Source organism: Dromiciops gliroides, chromosome 2 (genome assembly GCF_019393635.1).
Source record: "Dromiciops gliroides isolate mDroGli1 chromosome 2, mDroGli1.pri, whole genome shotgun sequence".
NCBI classification, from domain to species: Eukaryota; Metazoa; Chordata; class Mammalia; order Microbiotheria; family Microbiotheriidae; genus Dromiciops; species Dromiciops gliroides.
The window spans coordinates 283,845,746-283,867,502 of record NC_057862.1 but is presented as its reverse complement, the minus strand read 5'-3'; the positions used below and the strand labels follow the sequence as shown (position 1 = coordinate 283,867,502).

Genomic DNA, 21,757 nt, shown 5'->3' with positions numbered 1-21,757 from the left:
TGGCTTGATTATGCATATTAGTTATGAGGGTTTTCATAGTCTTTATCCCCCCCTTCCTCCACTGGCAGAAGAAAGTGGGAGAGAGAAAATACTTGCTAATTGAAAAATTTTAAAATTACATTTATAAATTCCTCTATTTGTACCACTTTACAACCTAGCCCCAGCCTATCTTTCTAGCCTCCAGTCATGATTTGACTCCAGTCTGTAATCCAGCTAAACTGGCCTTGTGTCTGTCCTAATATACAAAATTTCATCTTCTATCTCTGTCCCTTTATCATGGTTATTCTCCATGTATGGAATGTACATCTTGTACTCCACCTAAAACAATACCTTTTTTAAAAAATAAATTAGCTTGGGGCAGCTAGGTGGCGCGGTAAGTAGAAAGAGCACCGGCCCTGGATTCAGGAGTACCTGAGTTCAAATCCGGCCTCAGACACTTAACACTTACTAGCTGTGTGACTCTGGGCAAGTCACTTAACCCCAATTGCCTCACAAAAAAAAAAAAGTTAGCTCAAACATCACCTTTTATGTGAAATGTTTCCTGATGCACTCATAAATTATAGAGTGCTCTTCTCAATCTTTTATTGTTTAGTCATTTGCAGTTGTGGTTCACTTTTTGTTACCCCATTTTGGGTTTTCTTGGCAGTGATACTACAGTGGTTTGTCATTTCCTTCTCCAACTCATTTTACAGATGAGGAAACTGAGGCAAACAGGGTTAAGTGACTTGCCCATGGTCACACAGCTAATAAATGTCCGAAGTCATATTTGGACTCAAGGAAGATGAGTCTTCCTGACCACACCCCTTAACTGCTCCTCTCTCAAGCTACTCTGAATTTATTTCTACTTATTATCTCTATATTTGTCTTATTAGTTATATAAATCATAGTTATTATGCTTATTAGAGTGTAAATTCCTTACAGGTAGGGAAGATTTCATTTATTGTATTTGTATACTCAGCACCTAGCACAATGCCTGGAATGTGATAGATACCTAAATGCTTGTTGATTCACGTATTGATTGATTCATACTCAGCTTTTTAGATACAGACTTAGCCTGGAATTCACTGATTGAGTCATGCTCTTACTCTTCACCGGTCTGAAGGCCAGTTTCTAAAGATAGATTGATCTAAGGTCAGCCGTCAGGCTATGTGCTGATTTTCTTAAATGGGTCCTCAGAATTCAAGGCTGCCAGCCTGATTGGGTTGTGAATCTTGGCTTGTCCTGGATCTGTGGCAGACTTGTGCATTAGCCTTGGAGTCAAGAAATCTAGGATTGTATCTCAATTTGGATACCTACTGGCTGTGTGACCTTGGACAAGTCACTTATCTGTTCTAGTCATCAGTTTTCTAAACTGTAAAATGGTGCTAATAATACAAATACTTATGTTATTATATAATATATAAAGTACCTTGCAAACTTTAATGTTCTAATTGAATGCTAGCTGTATCACTATTATCAGGGGGTTTTTTGGCTTCAGTTTTCTCATTTACAACATGAACAGGTTAGATTTTAAGATCATCACTATCTTTTGTAGCTCTAGTATTCCCTGATTTTATGAGAACCAGCAATTTGGCATGATATACGAGACATGCAGCTAGATGGAACAGTGGTTAGCATGTTGGACCAGGAGATAGAAAGACCCAAATTAAAACTCTATCTGTGTGACCCTGGGCAAGAAACCTAATCTCTGCCTGACTTAGTTTCCTCATTTCTAAAATGGGGAAAATAAAAGCATTTACCTTGTAGGGTTATTATAAGGATGAGATTTGCAAGAGAGTCATATAAAGGCTAGTTACTAAATTATCAATATGGTTATAAATAATGCCAAGAGCTCATGGAGTGCACTAGAGAAAGTGAGTTGAGGTCTAAGTGTGTGTTTCACCCAATTACTGACAGTTCTCTATCAAATTACTAATGGGAAGAGGCATAAGAAAGATACTCTGAGCATGTGGTTAAATTGTCCACATCCCATGTGGGTTGCCCAAAGCTCTGAAGTCTCTCCCAACATTGACACACACAAGATATTTTGTACTTTTGGGGTAATCTGCATAGTTTTGTTAAGTAATGAAATCTTCAAGGAGAGGCTCCTTCACATTCTGACTTAGGTATCTCTGCCAGGCCTTTGGCATGGCACTTAGTTCAAGGAGGGAGACAAGAAATGCTTTTTGACAGTAATGTCTTCTTCCTATGGAAGTTCATGCAGAGCTTTTCAATTTGGCTTGGGGCTAGAGAGGGGGGCTTCATTTCTTTCTGATCAAATACTGTTCTGCTGCTTACAGCATCCTTGATGTTTGCAAATCAGAAAAGTTTAATTACATGTGTCATTAAAATGGCATTCTGTAATGGCTGTGTAACTGAATTCATTAATGGGATTCTTAACATATCAGACAAGACAAATTACTATTGTGTTGCTCATGAAAGCTTCTCATTAAAAGAGTGGTGAAAAGTGATTAATATTTTGTTGCCAATCAAGACGTCTCATAAAAATGATAAAGAAAGGAGGTGGATGAGTCAAACCACCATCTTCATTTTTCTATCTTGGTTTTTGTCGTAAATCCTATCTCCATCTGCACCTACCTAGTTTTCAGCATCAAATGACAATGCAGAGAGAGGGATCTTCTTTCATTTCTAATGTTGTGCTTTCTTAGATGAATGTGTTTAGCTGAAGCCGAGATAGACCATGATAGTAAAGCAGAAGCATTGACAAGTCTCTGTGGCAGAGGGGGAAAAGTCCTGGATTTTGAATGAGAGGAGGACCTGAGATTAAGTCAAGGGTTGGCTACCTACTAGGTATGTGACTGTGGTTAAGTCATTTAATGTCTCTGGGCTTCAGTCACTTCATCAGCAAATTGAGAAGGCTGGTTTAGACTTTTAAGGTCAATCCAAGCTCTAAGTCCATAGTCCTGTGCTCCTTGGTAACTGTGTGAATGGCAGCTGTGGTCTGCTGAATTTGTTTCAGTTGGATAATACAGGGCTATGCCAGGCTTCTCTTCCCATGATTTCCTGCCTAATTCCTATCACAAGAACTATAGGGTCCTCGTTACTTTTAATGTTTTTTGTCAGTAGCATTGAAATATTGCTTAGATGGGGTTAAGCTTGCCCTATCTGTTCCTTCTTAAAGTGGGAGGCATTTTCCTACAGCCCAGTGTCATAACCATACTCAAGAACTTTGAATAATTCTCCATTGGCCTACTGGACAAAGTACAAACTCTTTAGCATGGCATCTTAAGGGCCTTCTTCAATTTGAACTGGCTCCATTTAGCTGCATGGTTTTGCCAACACAACATTTATTCCAGACAAATCTGTCATTACCAACCCTAAAACAGGACATGGATCATTGTGTTCTTATATATCATTCCTTTGAATGACTTTGCTTCTCTTTGACCCATTTAAATCTAACACAATTGTCAAGGCCAGATTGAAGTCCCACTTTCTCCATGAAGCCCTCAAGGATGAGCTTAGCACACATCTCAGAACTGTTTATAGCACTTTCTGTCTGGACCATGAACATAAAAAATGGGTCTGTGTTTTAGTTGACACGGGGAGCTCTAGGATGAGTAAATGCTCTTGATCAATGCAAGTAGGAAAGTTCTCTGAATATTAAAGTCTCAATTGTCTAGGGTACTGATCTGCCCATGGTTACCTCACCATTACCTGACAGGGCTGGTACTTGAATATAGATCTTCTTGAATTTAAGGCCAGCTCTCTAACCATTATACCTCATGGTTTGTGCCTGAGCCCTTTGCCTAAAGATAATAACAACAATAATAATGATCTCAGTGTGGCCTTGTAATTTCCCCAACATTTATGTATAAACTGAGTGCTAGGACCATATATTATTCCATTGTCTTCCCTACAGTAGTTGCTCATCTAATCCAAGCCAATGAAGCTTAATTGGTGCTTAATAAATATTGACTGAATCATTAACTGGTTGGTTGCCTTGCATGAAGTAAGTACTAAATATATGTTTGTTGAATGAAACTGAATTTACATGTACCTTGTACATGCTTATCAGCAAGGATTCCCTGTAATCTTCTTATACACAACTAAGCATGTAGCCACACAGAGTATGTGTGGCCTGTGATGATTCTGGACGTCTGTTTCTTCCTTCTCCTGTTGCTCAAAGTTCTCTGAAACTCTTCCTTATCTCCTCTTGTGATTTTAATTCCTTCATTTGCTCCTACGCTTTGCTTCCAATTTATTTTTCCCTCTCAATTGGAGGAGAAATTTAGGTCTTATCTCAGAAAATCTGTTGTCCACACCTCCATGTGTCCAGTCAAGCGTTCCTGCACAGAAGCTTTGCATGGAATGCCAGGTGACATTATGTGCTACACTGAGTGACATCTTCAAAGACACCTTCAGAGTAAGAATCTGAAGTAATGGGCACATTTCTGGTAAATGCTACTTATGAATATTTAGTTTAGTTATTGAGTGAGTCCCCATACCTTTTGCTTTGGAAGATTATTGCCACAGCTAAGATAGGAATGTAGGCTATTAGCTGCCTGTGAGATTAAAATTGGATATTAGATCATAAATCTCCCCTACTTAACCTTTCCCTTAATTTATCTCCCAGACTAGTAAATGGAAGAAGCTTCTGGTTTTCTAGATAGAGTCTTTATTGTATGGTAGTCACAAGGTGATGTTGATTAGAAGGATAGGAAAGTAGAAATACAATACAAATCGTCTTAAGTCTAGGCTTAGTCTATATTCTGTATAAAACTCACCAAAACCCAAGGCCACTTTTGGGGAGAGAGACCGAGTCAAGCGCATGCTGTTAACCGAGAGCCGGGCCGAGTCAAACTCCAGTCCGCGTCTGTCTGTGCAGCGCAGCCAGGAGACCAGCGGAGCAGAAAAAGCCCCACTTCCGTTCTCTCCTTGTCTTTTCAGCTCGCACCCCAGAAGTCGAGTGCATAGCAGGCAGTCTGACATGCACAGCAGGCGCACTGACATGCGGAGCTCATGCCATTGGTCTCCTCCCCAAAAGGGTGGTCCTTAAAAAAAAAAAAAAACTGGCATTTTTCAGTTATCCTAACCGCCTGTTAAAAAACTTTCATATTTTTTTTTACCACATGCCTAGGCCAGTTTGTAAGGGCCTTTTAAAAAATCCCCCAACTGCTTCTCCCAAACTGATAAGAAAAAGCCTCTTTCAATTTAAGCAAATAAAACAGGGTTTATTGATAAGAATAAACTAAGAGATAAGAACAAAGACAAATAGAATATACAACCTGAAACCTTTTGTTTGTTGTTTGACAACAAACTCCATTGCTTTGCCTTTAACTTTCACTATTCCCCTGCGTCTCTCCCCTGTGGGTGTGAAATCTTCTCCCTGCCACAGTGAAATCTCCTCCCTCATCTGTCACCTGTGGGTGTGGCTGGCCAGCTGCCGCCACTGCCTTCACTCCTGTTCTCTGTGCACTCGGTCCTTTCTCCAGCCTCGCCCTTGCTCCTCTACTGTCCTGTCTCCTGTCTCCAGACCTACCCACTTTTCTTCACTACCCACCTCTGCGTCTCTACCCACCCACCCCCAAGCTATAAAAACCTTCTCTCCCCTGAAATTTGGGCTGACCTCGCCCAAGCACACTAAGCTAATTTGTTGGCATCCTCAGGTTGTGCCCAAGGCTGGCTTGGGACACTGAGACTCCATGCTGGGCGCCCAGAGCTGGGGGCTGGACCGAGAAACCCCTGGGGCCTCCACGAATGGCGTGGCATGACTAAGGCAGTTTCAGGGAGAGCAGTCACCCTGGGAGAGGGGCGGCTCATTTGGGGCGCCCGAGGCTAATTTTAGCCTCTTACAGGAAGAAGATACCAGAGACTATATAAAATATAGGTATCCTGTTGAGAATTACTACTGGGTTCTGAGGTATTCCGAGAAAGGGAATGGTCAAATCAGAGGCGGCATGCCTCTTCTACCCCAGGCTCCCAATCTTGGTCTGAAAGCACAGGTTGGAGAGTCAGACTTTGGTTCTTAATTCTATTACTCATGTTTGACCCTGGGCAAGTCACTTGACCTCACCGAACCTCAGTTTCCTTATCAGAAAAATAAACATAGAAACACTCTCACTACCTACCTCACAAAGCCATATTGAGGAAAAGTGTTAAAATTTAAAGCTCTATAGAAATGAGTTATTTCCCTTTTGTTCCTATTGAAGTGATAATCATAACAACAATTATAGTTCTACCTGACTTTAGAAGCAACAGCAATAACATTTCAAACCAGCAGCACCTCCTGATTGATCCAGCACTCATGCAAGAACAACCATAGCATTGAATATGGGTTAAACTCATAGATTTCATGCATATCTATGGATTCATGGGAACTCTTGGTGTAGAAATACTCTACCAAAGCAGAGAGGTAGCTCTCCTGAAAATTGTAGTCTTAGAGTTGCCTAGATCATTAAGAGATTAAGTGATTTACTCAGGGTCATATAACCAGTTAGATTTAGAACTTGAACTCAGTACTTTCTGTCTCTAAGACTAGTGGCTCTTTATCCACTGCTCCATACTGACTCTCTGTCCTCATTTAAGAAAATTAAAATGAAATTAAAATGAGCACAAAACCATTAACTGACACTTTTTTATGCCATTGGGGTTACGGGACTTGCCCAGGTTCACACAGCAAGTGTTTGATGCTGGATTTGAACTCAGGTCCTCCTGACTCCAGGCTCCTTTTAAAAACAATGGATTTGAAATATCTGCAATTCTACACTCCAATTTTGCTCTACCACTCACTGCCTGTTTATATACTCTCTCTTGATTTCAGTTTCTTCATCTTTTAAGGGGCAATATTAGGCCAGTTGATTTCTAAAGTCTTTTCCATTAAAATTCATCAATGTATGGATCCAAATACATCACTAAATCACAATAACAATGATTGGAAGGGACTTTAAACAAAGACTATCTGAGAGTATTTAGACAACATTCCTTGTTACACCATGTTCAACAAGTGGCCATCCTGATGGATCTATGATTTCACTGGTGGATGGAGCTCAGGGAAGGATATCCTTGATCAAAGGTTCCTTGGAACCTTCTCTGCAAATTCTCCTCTTACAGAATAATTCAGAGTACTGAGGTTAGATGACTTGGCTAGTTTCCCAGAAACATTAATTATCAAAGGTGGGGACTTCAACGTGTATCTTGGGGAAGTCCAGGGACAACTTTCTACATATTACACCCATGATGCCTCTTATAAATTTCCTCCTTAAAACATGACAACTGTCTGGCACTGAACATGATATTTAAGATGTGGTCTCGACTGTATTTATTTATTCATTATTTCCTTTGTTTGGGTCATTTGTTTAGTCATTTTCATCCATGTCCAACAATTCTTTGTGACCCCATTTGGGGTTTTCTTGGAAATGATACTGGAGTGATTTGCCATTTTCTTCTCCAGCTTATTTTATAGATTAGGAACTGAGGCAAACAGAGTTAAGTGACTTGCCTGGGGTCACACAGCTAGTAACTGTTTGAGGACAGATTTGAACTCAGGGAAGATGATCATTCCTGGCTCCAGGCCTGACACTCTATCTACTGTGCCACCCAGCTGCCTGTTTGGGTCATTAGACACCTATTAATTCAGCCTATAGCTGAATTAGGAGGGAACATGGCATACTGGACACATAGGTGGACTAGGATACTGGGAGTCATGAAATAAAATCATGAAGTTAACACCTATTACTTTTGTGACCCTGGACACAACATTTAACCTCTCAATGTACCAGGCAGCTCTCCAAGACAATAAATTGCAGTAAAGTTGCTGTTTTGCTTTGGCAGAGTGAATTTCTTCATCAGGGCTAATAAAAACAAGCAAAAAAAAGATTACATCAATTTTTTTAAAAGCAGCATAATGTTATTCCCTTGCCCAGAAACCACCAATGATTGCTTCTGCTGCTTACCGCACCTAATTCAAATGTCTTAGGTCATCATTCAAGGCTCTGCAATCTAGCATTCATGCCCGACCTCTAGTCTCATTTATTCTGAACACATGAAGTCTCTGCTTCTGTCTAGAAAGTAGACAATTAAGTGATGCCAACTCAATCCAATTTATTTGCTGGGAGGGCCAGCACACTGAAAAAAAGATTTTGGAGGCAAAACTTTGTTTTTTTTAAGGAAACTGAAGACTTACATTGATATCTTCCAAATCCAAGAAGTTTAAGGTAACTCCATTTCGCTCCCAGATGATGGGTGGCCTGAGGGCCCCTTGGATGCCACAAGTTAACACTGTGCTGAGCCCAACTGTCACTGTAGTAACAATGATCCTCTGCTCCTCAGGAAGACTCAGATGAACTACTTCTGCAGGAGAGGCAGAAAAGAAAATCACAGTCAAGGTGAGAGTCAAGTTCTTTTATAAACAATGAATTTGTATTTAAGGTCTGAGCTGCCATTTGTGGTTCCCTGGAATACAACTGAAGTAAGTAACTGACTAAGAATGCAGAACAGGTAGGGATGAGGTCAAGGAATCTGTTTGGACTCCTCTTTCTTCTCATCCTAGGGGACAGATAAGTAAATGACCTTCAAAGCTATGCTCTTGATTTATGCTTCAAGTATATATTCTAAACAAGTTTGTTTCATTGATTCATTTAGTCATTATTGATTGAAATTATAATTTTCAACATTTATCTTAAAGAGAACTGTGTATTGGGGGCCATAAACAGATCAGAAAAGATTTGGATGCTGGCATTATGCAAGTTAATCCTGATTAATCTTAACTGGTCTAATCTTGATGTGCAAGGAGGAATTTTACTTTGCTATATAAAGCTAATAGATCTCCAATCCATAAGCTAATTAAAAGATTCCTTCTGCCAAAATCAGGTTGTGATTTTTTTTCCCTTATCAAATCCAGTGAGAAAGCTTGCCTCACTTTTGGAACCACCTAGAAATATACCCTTTTTGAATTTTCCTAGGCATTCAAGTAAGTGTAAAAATGACAGAAATGTACAGAAATAGGTCTTGTGAATCAGCAAGTGTTAACTGTGGGAGCTGGGGATTGAGTCAGCTCTGGAGAACTGGGGGAAATCTATAGTCCTTAGGAACACACCCAGTTCTCTGCCATCCACAGGGAAGTATTCAATTACTGTCTGTGATTCAATTAACCTCATTGATGGGGAAATCTGCCTGAATAAATTGGAGCTCATTTTGGTTTTGCCTCTTTAACATACATATTTATTATTGGTTTATGTTTGTGTCTTATTTCTATAAAAGATTATAAGCTCCATAAGGAGAGGAACTCTGCATTATCTAAAATTCATTTCTCTGCTGGTACCTAACACAGTATTCTGGTCACAGTGTGCACTTAAGAGACAAATGAGAAATTAAACTGAGTTTGTTGGATCATAATCCTGGATGTAGCACAATCAGATACCCAGTTGAATCATTTTGTAGATAAAATGGATGAACGGAACAAAATAGCTTATATGTTAACCTTGAAAATTCTTTTTACCTTTTCTCCCTTAAGGAAATGCTGCTGGGAGGGGATCAACTAGAGTCCCACATTTCCTGAGAGAATATTTCAGTATTCCTGGGCTTCCCAAGGAGTCACTGACTCAGTGGAATTTCTCCCAGGATATGATTCATTCTATCGTTTTTCATTCAGTGAACTGTAATTAAGCGTCTTCTATATATCAGTTGAGATGGAATATATATCTATATCTATATGTTTGTGTATTATATATATATATATATATATATCCCCCCAATTACATGTTAAAACAATTTTTAACATTAAAAAAGTTTTGACTTCTAAATTCTATCCCTCCCTTCCTCCCCTCGATCTTCCCTGAGAAGGTAAGCAATCAGATATAGGTTCAATCATGTAAAGTATTTACACTTAACACATATAAAGTTAATAAAAAGTACAAGATAACAATATTAGACGATTCATATTCTACGATATGTTCCCAAAGAATCCATGTTAAAGCCTGTAATTCTTGTATTGGAATTTTAGAGAGAGGAGAGATCTCTGTGATCTGGAATGGCCAAGGAAGGTCTCAAGAAAGAGAAGAGCATTAAAGGAAGAGTCTACTTCCCATTAAACTCTAGTCTAGGGAGGCAAAGAGGTGAAAGGAAGGCATCTTCCCCTTCCTCTGGGTGGTGCTGTTAGCATAGGAAGGAGGAGAGAAAATTACAAGTTAATGTAAAGAGGGAAGGGAGTCTGAACTTCAGCTCTGCTCTTTTTTCCTTTGTGATTGGAAGACAGTAGTTTAAGACTCTTTGTCTTTATTTGGCTCCTTGTGAAAGGACACAGTTGGAGAGATGATATCCGAGGTCACGTCAGCTTTAGATTTCTTCTCCTGCAATCCTGATTTGTAACATGCAGGGATTGGATTTGACCTCTAAGAGCTCTTCTTGCCCTAACACCTATGATCACATGGGTTCAGTGGACTCTGAATAGACCAGCCTGATTGCAATGAATATACTGCACAGGAATAGAAAAAAAAAATGAGTTAGAGTGAGGTCATACCAAGGTGACTATGAATGAAAGGCTAATAAATTAGGACAATCATTTGAGGGAGGAGGTGATAGGAGGACTGTTCAAGGACGGTATTGGGAATACCCTCTCTTGTAAAACCAGCCTGATAGAAAGACATTAAATAAGGATTCCGACCTCAATGAGTTCTTCCTAGGAAGTGGGAGGACTGCACTTTTCCACTTATTTGTAATTATTATTTTCATTTAAAGTTTTGATTATATTTCTGATAATTTGTATGTAAGAAGAGTTTTATTTTGTGTAGGAAAAGATGCCAAATGTAAAGGTATGAACACCGAAAGAACGATCAGAATTCTGTTCTTGCTAGCTATATAAATATTAGCCCAAAAGTAAACAATGGAATCACTTAAAGTTTAATTAAATGAATATTTTATCGAATGGCATTCCTATCAATATTCCCAAGGACCTTTTAAAATTCTAAAGGGATTTGTGTTAACAGAATTATCTCCTTCTTCTCCTTGTCCCTAAATATTTACCATTAAATAATCTTCAATAACTAAGCTCTATATTCCAAAACAGTGGGACGATATAGGCTTACTGACTGGCTAGGAAGATTACAGTGAGAAGATGGGGAATGAAACCACATTGAGATGCTTAATCTCTAGTGAGAATGTGTAATTGGAAACTTCCTCTGGAGACTGTAGTAGTCAGTGCATTAAATCTCTCGCTTGTCAGCCACAGGGGTCTTCCCAGGCCCAGTGATAAAGTTACTCTTTCTCATCATTAAAGTAGCTTAGAAACAAGTAGGGAAGGAAATATACAAGGTCAAATCTTGATGTCATTATCTAAATTACGGATAAAAAAAAAAATTGAACAGAACAGGGTCAAGGGCACTCAAGGCTGACACTGATCTGAGTCACCAACTGGTATTTCCTAGGTCTATTAGGAGAAGCCTTTACTTACAATTCATTCATCATTTAAGAGTTGGGGATTGATATGGTTTCACTGGCTCTGGGAAAGGGGGTGGCCAGGACTCCATTGAAGTTGGGATTGAAGGAAGTCCATGAGAGAGGGGTGACCCAGAGGGAACACTGAGAGTAGCCACCTGGGATCAAGCAAAGAAGTAGGATTCTGTTACCTAGCACAGGTCAGTGGGGGGCCATAAGCCTTTCCACTGTGGTCTATAGACCAACATAGGGAAGAAATACATTGTCCTAGTTATGACTCTGGGCTTCATGATTTAGCCAAATGGGGAGGGAGAGCATCAGACTTGGTGAGGTTGACTGGTTCAGTTTCCAGTTCAGGCTATAATAATAATAATAATAATAATAATAATAATAATAATAATAACAATAATAACAATAACAATAATAATAAGGCTATAATACAAATGAGACATGTCAGAAGTGGGTCATTCAGGGCAGAGGAAAGGCAGTGAGCTCTCGAACTCACGACAAGATCACTCCAAAAAACTTCCAAATTATGCCATAGGACAATTCCTGGAGTAGCAAAATCCACAGAAGAATGTGCTGAGAAGTGGGTCATTGAGAAGGGAATGGGCAGCTGAGAAAGATCAAGGCCAAGTTCCTTGTAGTTTACTGTCAGGGAGGAATGAATCAGAAGAACGATTGTAATACATAAACTTTATGGGTTTTATGTTAGTATCTCCCCATCACACAGCTTTTGTCAGTGCTCATTTGTATTAAATCCCTTTTTGGTAGGGGAGCCCCACAACCCTAACATGGTTGAGGCTAGTTTTTCCCTAAAAGATGATAAAATTACACTGTAAGTTGATTGACTGAGACTCCAACTGCACTGAAGTTTTCTGATAGCCTCTGGCCATGGTTTCATGGTCACTGAAGAACATTAAAAGACATATGCAGTGAGTCAGGGCCTTTAAGTCATGGATATTAAAGTCCTTCCACCTTGCCCAGCTGACTAGAGCCTTTTTTATCCTATGGAGATAATGGTGAAATGGGGAGAAACTAAGCAAGCTAAGTGCTTTAATATCCTTATTGAATAGCCTTTCTCTGCTATGACTAAACAAGTCTTCTGGTGTTAATTGATGAATGACCTAAGAGAGCCTCAATTTGTACCAAAATTAGTTATCAAGGGTCTGAGTCAGGCCTGCTTCTAACACTTTTAAATATGGGGCAAGAGGAGTACACTACAAAGGGAACTAAGGAAGAGGGGTAAAGGGCAAAGAAAGAACCATGTCATTAATTAGGTGTTTATTAAACAAGGAAACAGAAGGGAGGTTGTGCTAATGAGGAACTAGGAAAGCATACTAGATGGTATTGGGATTGTTCTTGTTTAAAGGAAACTGGAATCAGGTATTGTTCTATCCTTCCCAAATCCCTAGGGGAATTGTAGCAATTGTTGGGGGGGGGCAATAGGTGGGCCTAGATAACTGCAAAGGTCCCATTCAGCTATCCTAACCAGGATCTTATTCCTTTATAAATGTAAAATGCCATAGAACTGTAAGATATCATTAATTATTTTAGAGTTATCAGTAAAAAGTCTCATACTATACTAAATAGATGAAGGATATTCCCATTTCTTTTAACCTAATCTGATTTCAGCTTTGTTCAAAATGCATTAATAGCAGGACTTGACTTGCTTGGTTGACTGAATAGCATTATTTATTTTCCTCTCTTGAGGACCTTAATATTTTCTTGCTTCTAAGAACTTAGATTCATCAGGGAAATTTTGAATACTCCCATAAATTTATTTGGATCAATTCAATTCTACAATTAAGTGAGACTGACCTACCTACTGCCTGAACCTGTGCTTGGTCACTCTGTCATCAGCCAGGGAGAGACACCTTTATTGTTGTTGTTTTTTGAAGGGCGGGGTTGCCTGTTCAGGAGGTAAGATTCTCTCACAAAGTAAACTATGAATACGATTCATTATTATTAAGTGACGAAAGTAGTGGCTTAGACTATAGAATGAGAGAAAGGAAGATAAACAGGGACAGGGTTGGCAAGAGAAGGCTTCTGTTCCCCACCATCCTATGCAAACTTTACTCTTCCTCTTGTTAAGTTCACTAAGTTCACTTCTTCTCCCATTGCATTTATGACCTTAGCAAGTCATCTCATCTAATCTTTCTGGGGCTCAGAGCCCAGAGAGAGCTCCAGTTCCCTCAACTGGAAAATAAGGACTAGATTATCTATACGGTTCATTTCAGCTCTAAAATCTAGGATTCCTATTTTTAACTTAGGCATTCTACACTGTTGGTCACCCTCTTCTTGAAATACTATTTTTGCTTGCAAGACACTATACTCTCCCATCTGTCCTTCTCTAAATGTTATATTTCACAGGCTCATATAAATTGCCTCAGTCCTAAGCTGTTTTCTTTGTTCTTCTCTTTCTATGGTCTTTTCATAGCAACATTGAATCATTATTTTGTTTTCTGTTACTCCATCTCTGAATGAAGATTATTTCTACATCTCCTATTTCCAGACCCGACCTCTTTCCAATGGGTCAGTACTGTTTAATGACTAGGTGTCATTATGATCCCATTCCATCATGATCCCATTCGAAAGAGAAAGAAGCTTGAGGTGGGAAATTCCACAGAAGGGAAGGTATGGTCATGATTCCAGATGAGCAGAAGTGCCAAGAATCTGCCCCACTTTCTGTGGTTCTCAGAGAGTGGAGGATCATGTCTTCCATGGAGTTTAACTCTGCAGTGAAGAGTGCCAACTTGTAATCAATGGTTTTGTGAAATATTTTCAATTTGCCCAGTTGGAACTCCATACTGGAGAAAGCAGCTCTGCAAATCTTCCTCCTCCCTTAACTCTTATGTTTCATAAGCACTAATCACATGACCTTGGAATAAAGAAGTCAACAGCCATTGCAATGGACAAAACAAGCTTAGCTGCACCAAATATTTATTTGTGGCATAGAATGAGTGAAACGAATGAATAATACATAATAGCAATGAAACAAGGCATGAAGAAATCTGCTGGGGGGCATAGAATAGGTAAGGCAGGGCACAGGTTCTTCCAGGACTTAGAAAGTAAATAATCTGCTTTGAATTTAAGATTTCTAGGGATTAAATGGTGAGTATTACTTAGATGGAAAAACAGTTCAATACCACACTTCAAAACTGATTGAGTGACTCAGGGCCAGTTAGCAAGTGAAGATGGAGTAAATTTAGAATTAGGACTTAGGCATGGAGAATGAAATTGAGGACCCCCAAACTCATGAAAGGTTAGTGCTTTTCCCAGTCTTAGCTGTCCTTTTGCCAGCAATGAATGCAGATTCTCAATATGGGTATCCCATTAGGGAGGAGGGAAACTATGTGGGCTAGTGGATAGGGCTCTAGGTCTGGAGTCAGGGAGATTCATTTTCCTGAATTCAAATCTGGCCTCAGACACTAGCTGTGTGACCCTGGGCAAATCACTTAACCCTGTTTGTCTCAGTTTCCTCATCTGTAAAATGAGTTGTAGAAGGAATGGCAACCCACTCCAGTATCTTTGTCAAGAAAATCCCAAATGGGATCACGAAGGGTTCGACAAGACTGAAAACAAGCGAACAGCAACAACAATAAATTAGAGGGAGGAAGACTTCTGTCTTAAGTAGTGCTGTAATTCTACTCTTATGTGTCTCTTATTATCAGCCCTTTATGGTAACTCCTTCCTTCTTCTTGGTGAGATCCTTTCCTATGAACATTTCCTGTCTTGCTCTGAAACTCAAGGGTTAATTACTATGTGCAAGGTAGACTGTACCTATAATTACTTGCCAAATAGCTCTATGCGTATATTAAACTGGAAAGGAAACTCAGAATGCACAGAATCCTGACCTTACATTACTCACCCTCCTCCTCTGCCAAATAGTTCTCAAAAATCAAACTGATCAGCATCCTCAGAATAAATTTTCTAAGGTATTATAATGAATATGTCATCTTTCTGCTCAGAAATATCCAATGGCTCTCCATTACCTATTCACTCATATATCTCTTAGATAATTATCATCTCTCTACTTGACATTTAAGGTATGCTACAATCTCTCCCCATTGTACTCGTATAAGCCTATCTTCCCCTCCTCAAATCTTCTAATTCCGGGTAGGGTTTTTACACTGTCCAAGACAACACTCTCCCCCCGCCCCCAGCCCTACCTCATATGCTCAGAAAATTTATTGAGTCTGGCTAGAATATTGTCTATCCTTTCTAAGTTTCTGGGGTGCTTTACATCCATTAAGGCCCAACTCCGGGGATTATATGAGTTCTTGCTTTTCTGGGGCATAGTAGCTCTCATACAAATACACACATTTTCTTATAATGGAGTGAAAAGCAACAGAAGAAAAACAGAATTGGGCACCAATTGTGCTTGCCACTCTCTGGCCCCAAACCCATCCCTCTCTCAAAGGCTTGACATTCTAAGACTAAAAAACAGGAAGAAAAATACTCAGAGTTGGCTCATGATTCAATGATGAGAGTCAGGAAGGGAATTTGTTTCAAATTCCAGCTGCTTCTCCACAAACATGTCACTTTTGGGGAGGCAATTGTGGAAGGATTATAAAATTAAGTGTTTTAGCTCTGTTTGAGAGCAAGAAGAGAGCTTTAAGGGAGGCTGAGAAAATGTGTGCGTGGCATACCAGGGTATCTTAACAATCTGCTACCACTATTGCTATTCCCACAAGGGGGAATGGGGAAAGGGTGTATAAGACCTAGAATTTGGTGATGAGTAATGAGAGCAAGAATGAATTACTTTGGCATTATCTCACTTAGCAAGTTGACCCCCAAATTCTAGCCATAGTATTTAGAGATGGAAGGGATTAGAGTCCCTCTAGTCCAATGCCCTCTGTAGAAAAGGAAACTATAGCCCAATAAGAAGTGAATTGCCCAAGGCTATACAGTCAGTAAGTAGCAGAAGTAGGATTCAAACCTAGGTCCTCTGACTTTAAATCTAGCCTTCTTTATCCAATACCACTATGGTTATTCCTTTTTGGGGAATAGTTCCTAAAAAGCCAATAGTGTCAGGGAAGCTAATGACTAAAGAAATAAAGTCATGGTATGGGCCATGTGTTTTTAACTTATTTTGACTTAATAACAACCAGAGAAATAATAAAAAGTGAAACTGTGCAGGGTAGAATTTACCATCCTGATAAAAGGCAAGTCCTCTATAAAGTCCTTTTTATACTCAACAAATGCAGTTATAACATCAAAATGAAAAGGAATGCAGTTTGTTTCTTAGAAAGCTTTGTGTATACAAGCCTCTTACTCTCCATTCTTCATCTCTAAGCCCTGTGATAAGTTTATGGTAGGAATCCCTGATGTAACCATTTATCAGCAGAAAGAGGACAGCATCTTAATCTTTGGTCACCTACATAGTCATGAAAGTCGGGGGTCATCAAAGCTGGTAGAAATTTCAATCATCAGAGAGAGGAGGAAACTAAGGCCCAGAAAGAGAGGAAAGGACTTTATTCAAGGGCATACGGTGATTTAATGTAAGAATTGGGAAGAGAAGTCATCTCTTGATGTTTATTTTTGCTTTGGTTTTTTGTGGGGCCATGGGCATTAAGTGACTTGCCCAGGGTGACACAGCTAGTAGGTGTCAAGTGTCTGAGGCCGGGTTTGAATTCAGGTCTTCCTGAATCCAGGGCTGGTGCTTTATCCACTGCGCCACCTAGCTGCCCCAGAACTTATCTCTTGATTTCCAGTACAAGGCTCTAGCAAAATGTAGTATGTAAAACCAGGAATAAATGACATACCCCAAACTCAACCTCTCCCATTACCTCTGCCCCCAAATATAGAATGAGTGTTCACACAGGATTCAATGAAGCAGAGGAGGAGGAGGATAACAAGCTTAGTTGGGACATGGTTTATGTCCTTTTCCTATGCCCTGCCTTTCTTATTTTCTAATTTAGTAAAGGGGTTAAGGTAAATAATAGAAAAGAGGGTAAATAATAAACAATATGATATGATCAAAGGTTTTAAATTATTTAATTTAATTTAAATTAATTTAATTTAATTTAATTTAAATCATTTTTAGGATGAAGAAACAAACCCAAAGAAGTTAGATGATTAGACTAAGGTCAAACAAGCAGCAAGTAAGAGAAAGCCGTGATTTTAATTGATTTTTTTTTTATTCCAAATCCAGTACTTGGTGCAATGTGAGCTCTGAGAAGGAGGGTGCTGGAGCATATGGCATTTGAAATGGCTCTAAGATAGGTGATGCACTTTGAGGATGCACCCTCACAGCAAACATTGGCATTTAATAAATAGGCAAGAGGTGAGTGTGACAAAGGCGATATGTGACACTGAATACTGGACCATAGACTGATCCTCTTCAACCTAAACATTCTCATTCAATGAAAGTGGTTAACACTAGCCAGGATTCTGTTTTCTTTCTTTCTTTCTTTCTTTCTTTCTTTCTTTCTTTCTTTCTTTCTTTCTTTCTTTCTTTCTTTCTTTCTTTCTTTCTTTCTTTCTTTCTTTCTTTCTTTCGTGAGGCAATTGGGGTTAAGTGACTTGCCCAGGGTCACACAGCTAGTAAGTGTTAAGTGTCTGAGGCCGGATTTGAACTCAGGTACTCCTGACTCCAGGGCCGGTGCTCTATCCACTGCGCCACCTAGCTGCCCCTATCTGTTTTATTTCTGATGACCTGAAGTGTCAGGATATGTGTGCACACTGGTGTATTCTGCTGGAACAATAGGGATACCTGCTCTCTCATTGTCCCTATGTAGTTTATGCAATGTACTAATGATTACGCTCTTTCAAAATGAGGAGCTCTGTTCATAGTAGGGATGGAATATAATCAAACCAAATATGATGCAAGGAAACACATCCAAGGAATGCCATCCCCTTTCAAGCAGTTCCTATGGAGGAGGTAGGTGCTACCTTGAGCCTTAGGCAGAAAGATAGCATTTCCCTGAAGGATGAAGAGTATATGAGCTGGAAGAATCCGAGGAGAATAAAGTATGTTTCCTATGCAGTCAGCAGCACAAACCAAAGTCCGAATGGTTATTATATCAATTCCATAAGCTGTGAACATTTTAGACACCTGCATTTTCTTATGGTATCATTGAGACACTCATGTCCTTGGGACATATTTTCCTGTAGTGGGGAGTTAAATCTTTCCAAAGGATATTCCCTGGGGCAGCTAGATGGTGCAGTGGATAGAGCACTGGCCCTGGATTCAGGAGGACCTGAGTTCAAATCCATCTTCAGACACTTAACACTTACTAGCTGTGTGACCCTAGGCAAGTCACTTAACCCCCATTGCCTCACCAAAAAACCAAAAACAAACAAAAAAAGCCAAAGGATATTCCCCAAGCCAGAACTGATCCTCATATTCTGTAGGTGGTCAGTGCATGCTTTCAGAGTAAATGACTTCACTGGACATTAGTAACATTTTGAGGGAGTGTGGGCAGGGATTATTGAGTAGTATGATCTTCAGGAAGGTAAAGTTTACATGGTGAAACACTGCCAGATGGACTAGAATATCCTTAATTAACAAATTAAATATCTTTAATCTCAGGTCAGAGGTCTTCCCACAACCTCAATATGAATCAGTGAAGAGATTATAGTCTAATGATTCTGACACTGAATAGAGGTACAGTGGAAAGCTCAATGTCTCTGGTGTCAAATAGGATGAGATAAAATCCGGTCTTTAATAACATGGTTGGTATCTTTGCAACCATGGGCAGGTCACAACTTCCCTGACCACTAAGTTTCCTCATCTATTAAATGAGGTGGCTGGATGAGGATGCCCTTTGGGTTATCTCTTTCAAATCTAAACATATAAACCAAAATGAGCTGTGTTGTCCCTTCCATCGCTACCAAAATCTAGAATCTCATGTTGAATTAAATATTCAATTTTTAGTGGCACTTAGGAGAAACAATTGGAGCCAGCGTGGTCAAATGACAAGAACGCTGCTTCCCATGTTAAAAGATGCAAATTCAAATGCTACTTCTGAACTTTACTACCTCCACTCCTTGGGCTTATTATTTAATTTCCCTTGTCTTCAGTTTCTTCATCTGTAAAACAAGGGGATGAGATTCTAAGGAGCCATTCGGCTCTAAATCTAGGATCCCATTAATTTTGTAGACTCTTACATAATCTAAAGTGCCAGATGAAGGACGCACTCATGTTCAAAGTGGTCATCATTTTCTCATGTTGGGTAAAGTGAGGTCTAACTGCAATGGATGCAAATGAGGGAGAAAAAATGATAAAATGCACAATCCCCTGGGACTAAATTCAGTAGGTTTCTATTTGATAATAAAGAATTATTGCAAAAGAGTAACAGACAACTTCACTGGGCATCAGAACATTTCTCCAGGGACTGGACCAGAGGGAATAGACTTGGAATGTGGCATGGACTGGAGTTAGCACCAGACAGTCAGTGCTTTGGGCCAGCTAAGTAGCACAGTGGATAGAGAGCTGGCCCTGGGGTCTGGAGGTGCTTGTTATTGCTCAGTCATCTTCAGTCATGTCTGACTCTTTTTGATCCCTTTGGGTTTTTTTGTTTGTTTCTGTTTTCTGCAAAGATACTGGAGTACTTTGCCATTTCATTCTCCAGTTCGTTTTATAGATGAGGAACCTAGAGGCAAATGGGGTTAAGTGACTTGTCCAGGGTCATAGAACTAGCAAATGTCTGAGGGCAGATTTCAACTCAGGTCTTCCTGACTCCAGGCACAGTGCTCTAGCCACTGTGTCACCTAGCTGTCAGGAGGACCTGAGTTCAAATTTGACCTTAGTTACTATCTTTGTGATCCTGGACAAGTCACTTAACCTTGTTTGCCTCAGGTTCTTCATCTGTAAAATGAGTTGGAGAAGCAAATGGCAAAGCACTCCAGTATCGTTGTCAAGAAAACTCTAAATGGGATCACAAGGAGTTGGACAAAATTAAAATGACTGAACAACAGGTCAGTACTTTGCCATTTGGTGTTCTTATAGTTGCTATTTCATTCTTCCAGAGTAGAGAGGTATAGGCATAAGGGCAGATGGGAACCAGAGAGAAATTCTGCTCATCATTTAACCTTCTCTTCCCCCTAAGAGTTCTCCTAGTAGTTCCAAGTTCCAGAGGCAGGTATTATCTCTAGGTATAGCTCCCTTTTTGTCAGTGCTATCCCAATGTGGTGGAGCTTCCTCAGATCTGAGCACCATTCTTCCTTCCTTTCCCAGGTGGAAGCTCAAGTGACCCCCATAACTCACAGATGGAGGGAAGGAGAGAGGGATGCAGAGGTCATGAAGACACCACACAAAGAACAACTTGACAATGGTGGAACATGGAAATGCTGCTAACAAACATTTCTCAAAACAACCATTTTGTAGATGAGGGGACTAAGGTGTGTAAAATTTAAGTGGCTTGCCTAACCACTTGTTATAAAGTTAGTAAACTCCTGAGGCAGGATCCAGGCCCAGGACTTCTGACTTGAAATCCAACACTATTTACTAAAATACATCAGTAATGACATATTATCCATGTAATTTATTGCCTGTTTTAGGAAGGATGCTTAAAATTTAATTCCCAAAATATATGTGATCTCTGAGAAAATCTTTTAAAGTCATAGGAATATAGATTTAAAGATTAGAAGAGAATTTAGAAGACAAATCCATCTCACTCATTTGAGGAAACCGAGGCATGGGGAGTTCATGTGACTTGTCTGACCTTATTTAAACATGGAACAAGTGGCCAAGCGGGGTTTCAAACCCTGATCCTGCGGCTACAGATTCTGTTCAATTTTCTTTACACTATGTGGCTTCACAACTTAACTCCAAGGGTAATCCAATGATAGTTATTTCCTTTTAATTGGCCACCATTGCCCTTGGTATTTCAGAAAATCAAACTATTTATCTCCCTGGGCAGGAAAGAAATTGAGGCAGCCCCTTGCATTCTGAGTGAATTCTCACCCGAGGGGTGTTTTCCAACACAAACTTCATCGGGTCTGCCTTTGGGCTGGATCAACAATGACACAGCATAGACTGCAGAGGAAAGTGATTTCTGAGGCCACATAAAAATTTATGCTTTGACTTTAATATTAATGCAATTTATAAATCCTCAGCATTACGTGCTGGGAACTTCAAGAAACCTTTCTCTGTAAATCCCCTATTAAGTCAGCAGCAATGCTTTCTAAGTGAGAGAAAGGGACATGTTTAACTCTGGGAAGCAATTTAATACCTTAAAGATTGCTGGATCCCTAGGGAATCCATGAAGAAAGGGAGGACTGTTCATGATCTAACTGTGAGGGACTGAATATATAACGAATGCAGGCAGTTAATACTAATAAAACCCAGGATTTGGGGCACTCAGGACAGGCCATCTTAAGGGTTTATCTACTCCAGCTCTCTAAAGAACAGTTGTTCTGGACTCAGTCTCTTAACTAG

At 39.7% G+C, this 21,757-nt stretch overlaps 1 protein-coding gene across 2 annotated transcripts in view; it reads right to left on the bottom strand.

Moving 5' to 3' along the window:
- Positions 1 to 21,757, bottom strand: part of FSTL4 (follistatin like 4) — an 878,789-nt gene that overhangs the window by 108,020 nt on the left and 749,012 nt on the right. For both annotated transcript variants that reach the window (XR_006355064.1, XM_043989744.1), the window contains exon 7: positions 8,123 to 8,289. Coding sequence is in view for 1 of the 2 variants with exons in the window: in XM_043989744.1 (XP_043845679.1) it covers positions 8,123 to 8,289 (167 nt within the window). In the remaining variant the exon portion in view is untranslated. The remainder of the gene's footprint in view (positions 1 to 8,122; positions 8,290 to 21,757) is intronic.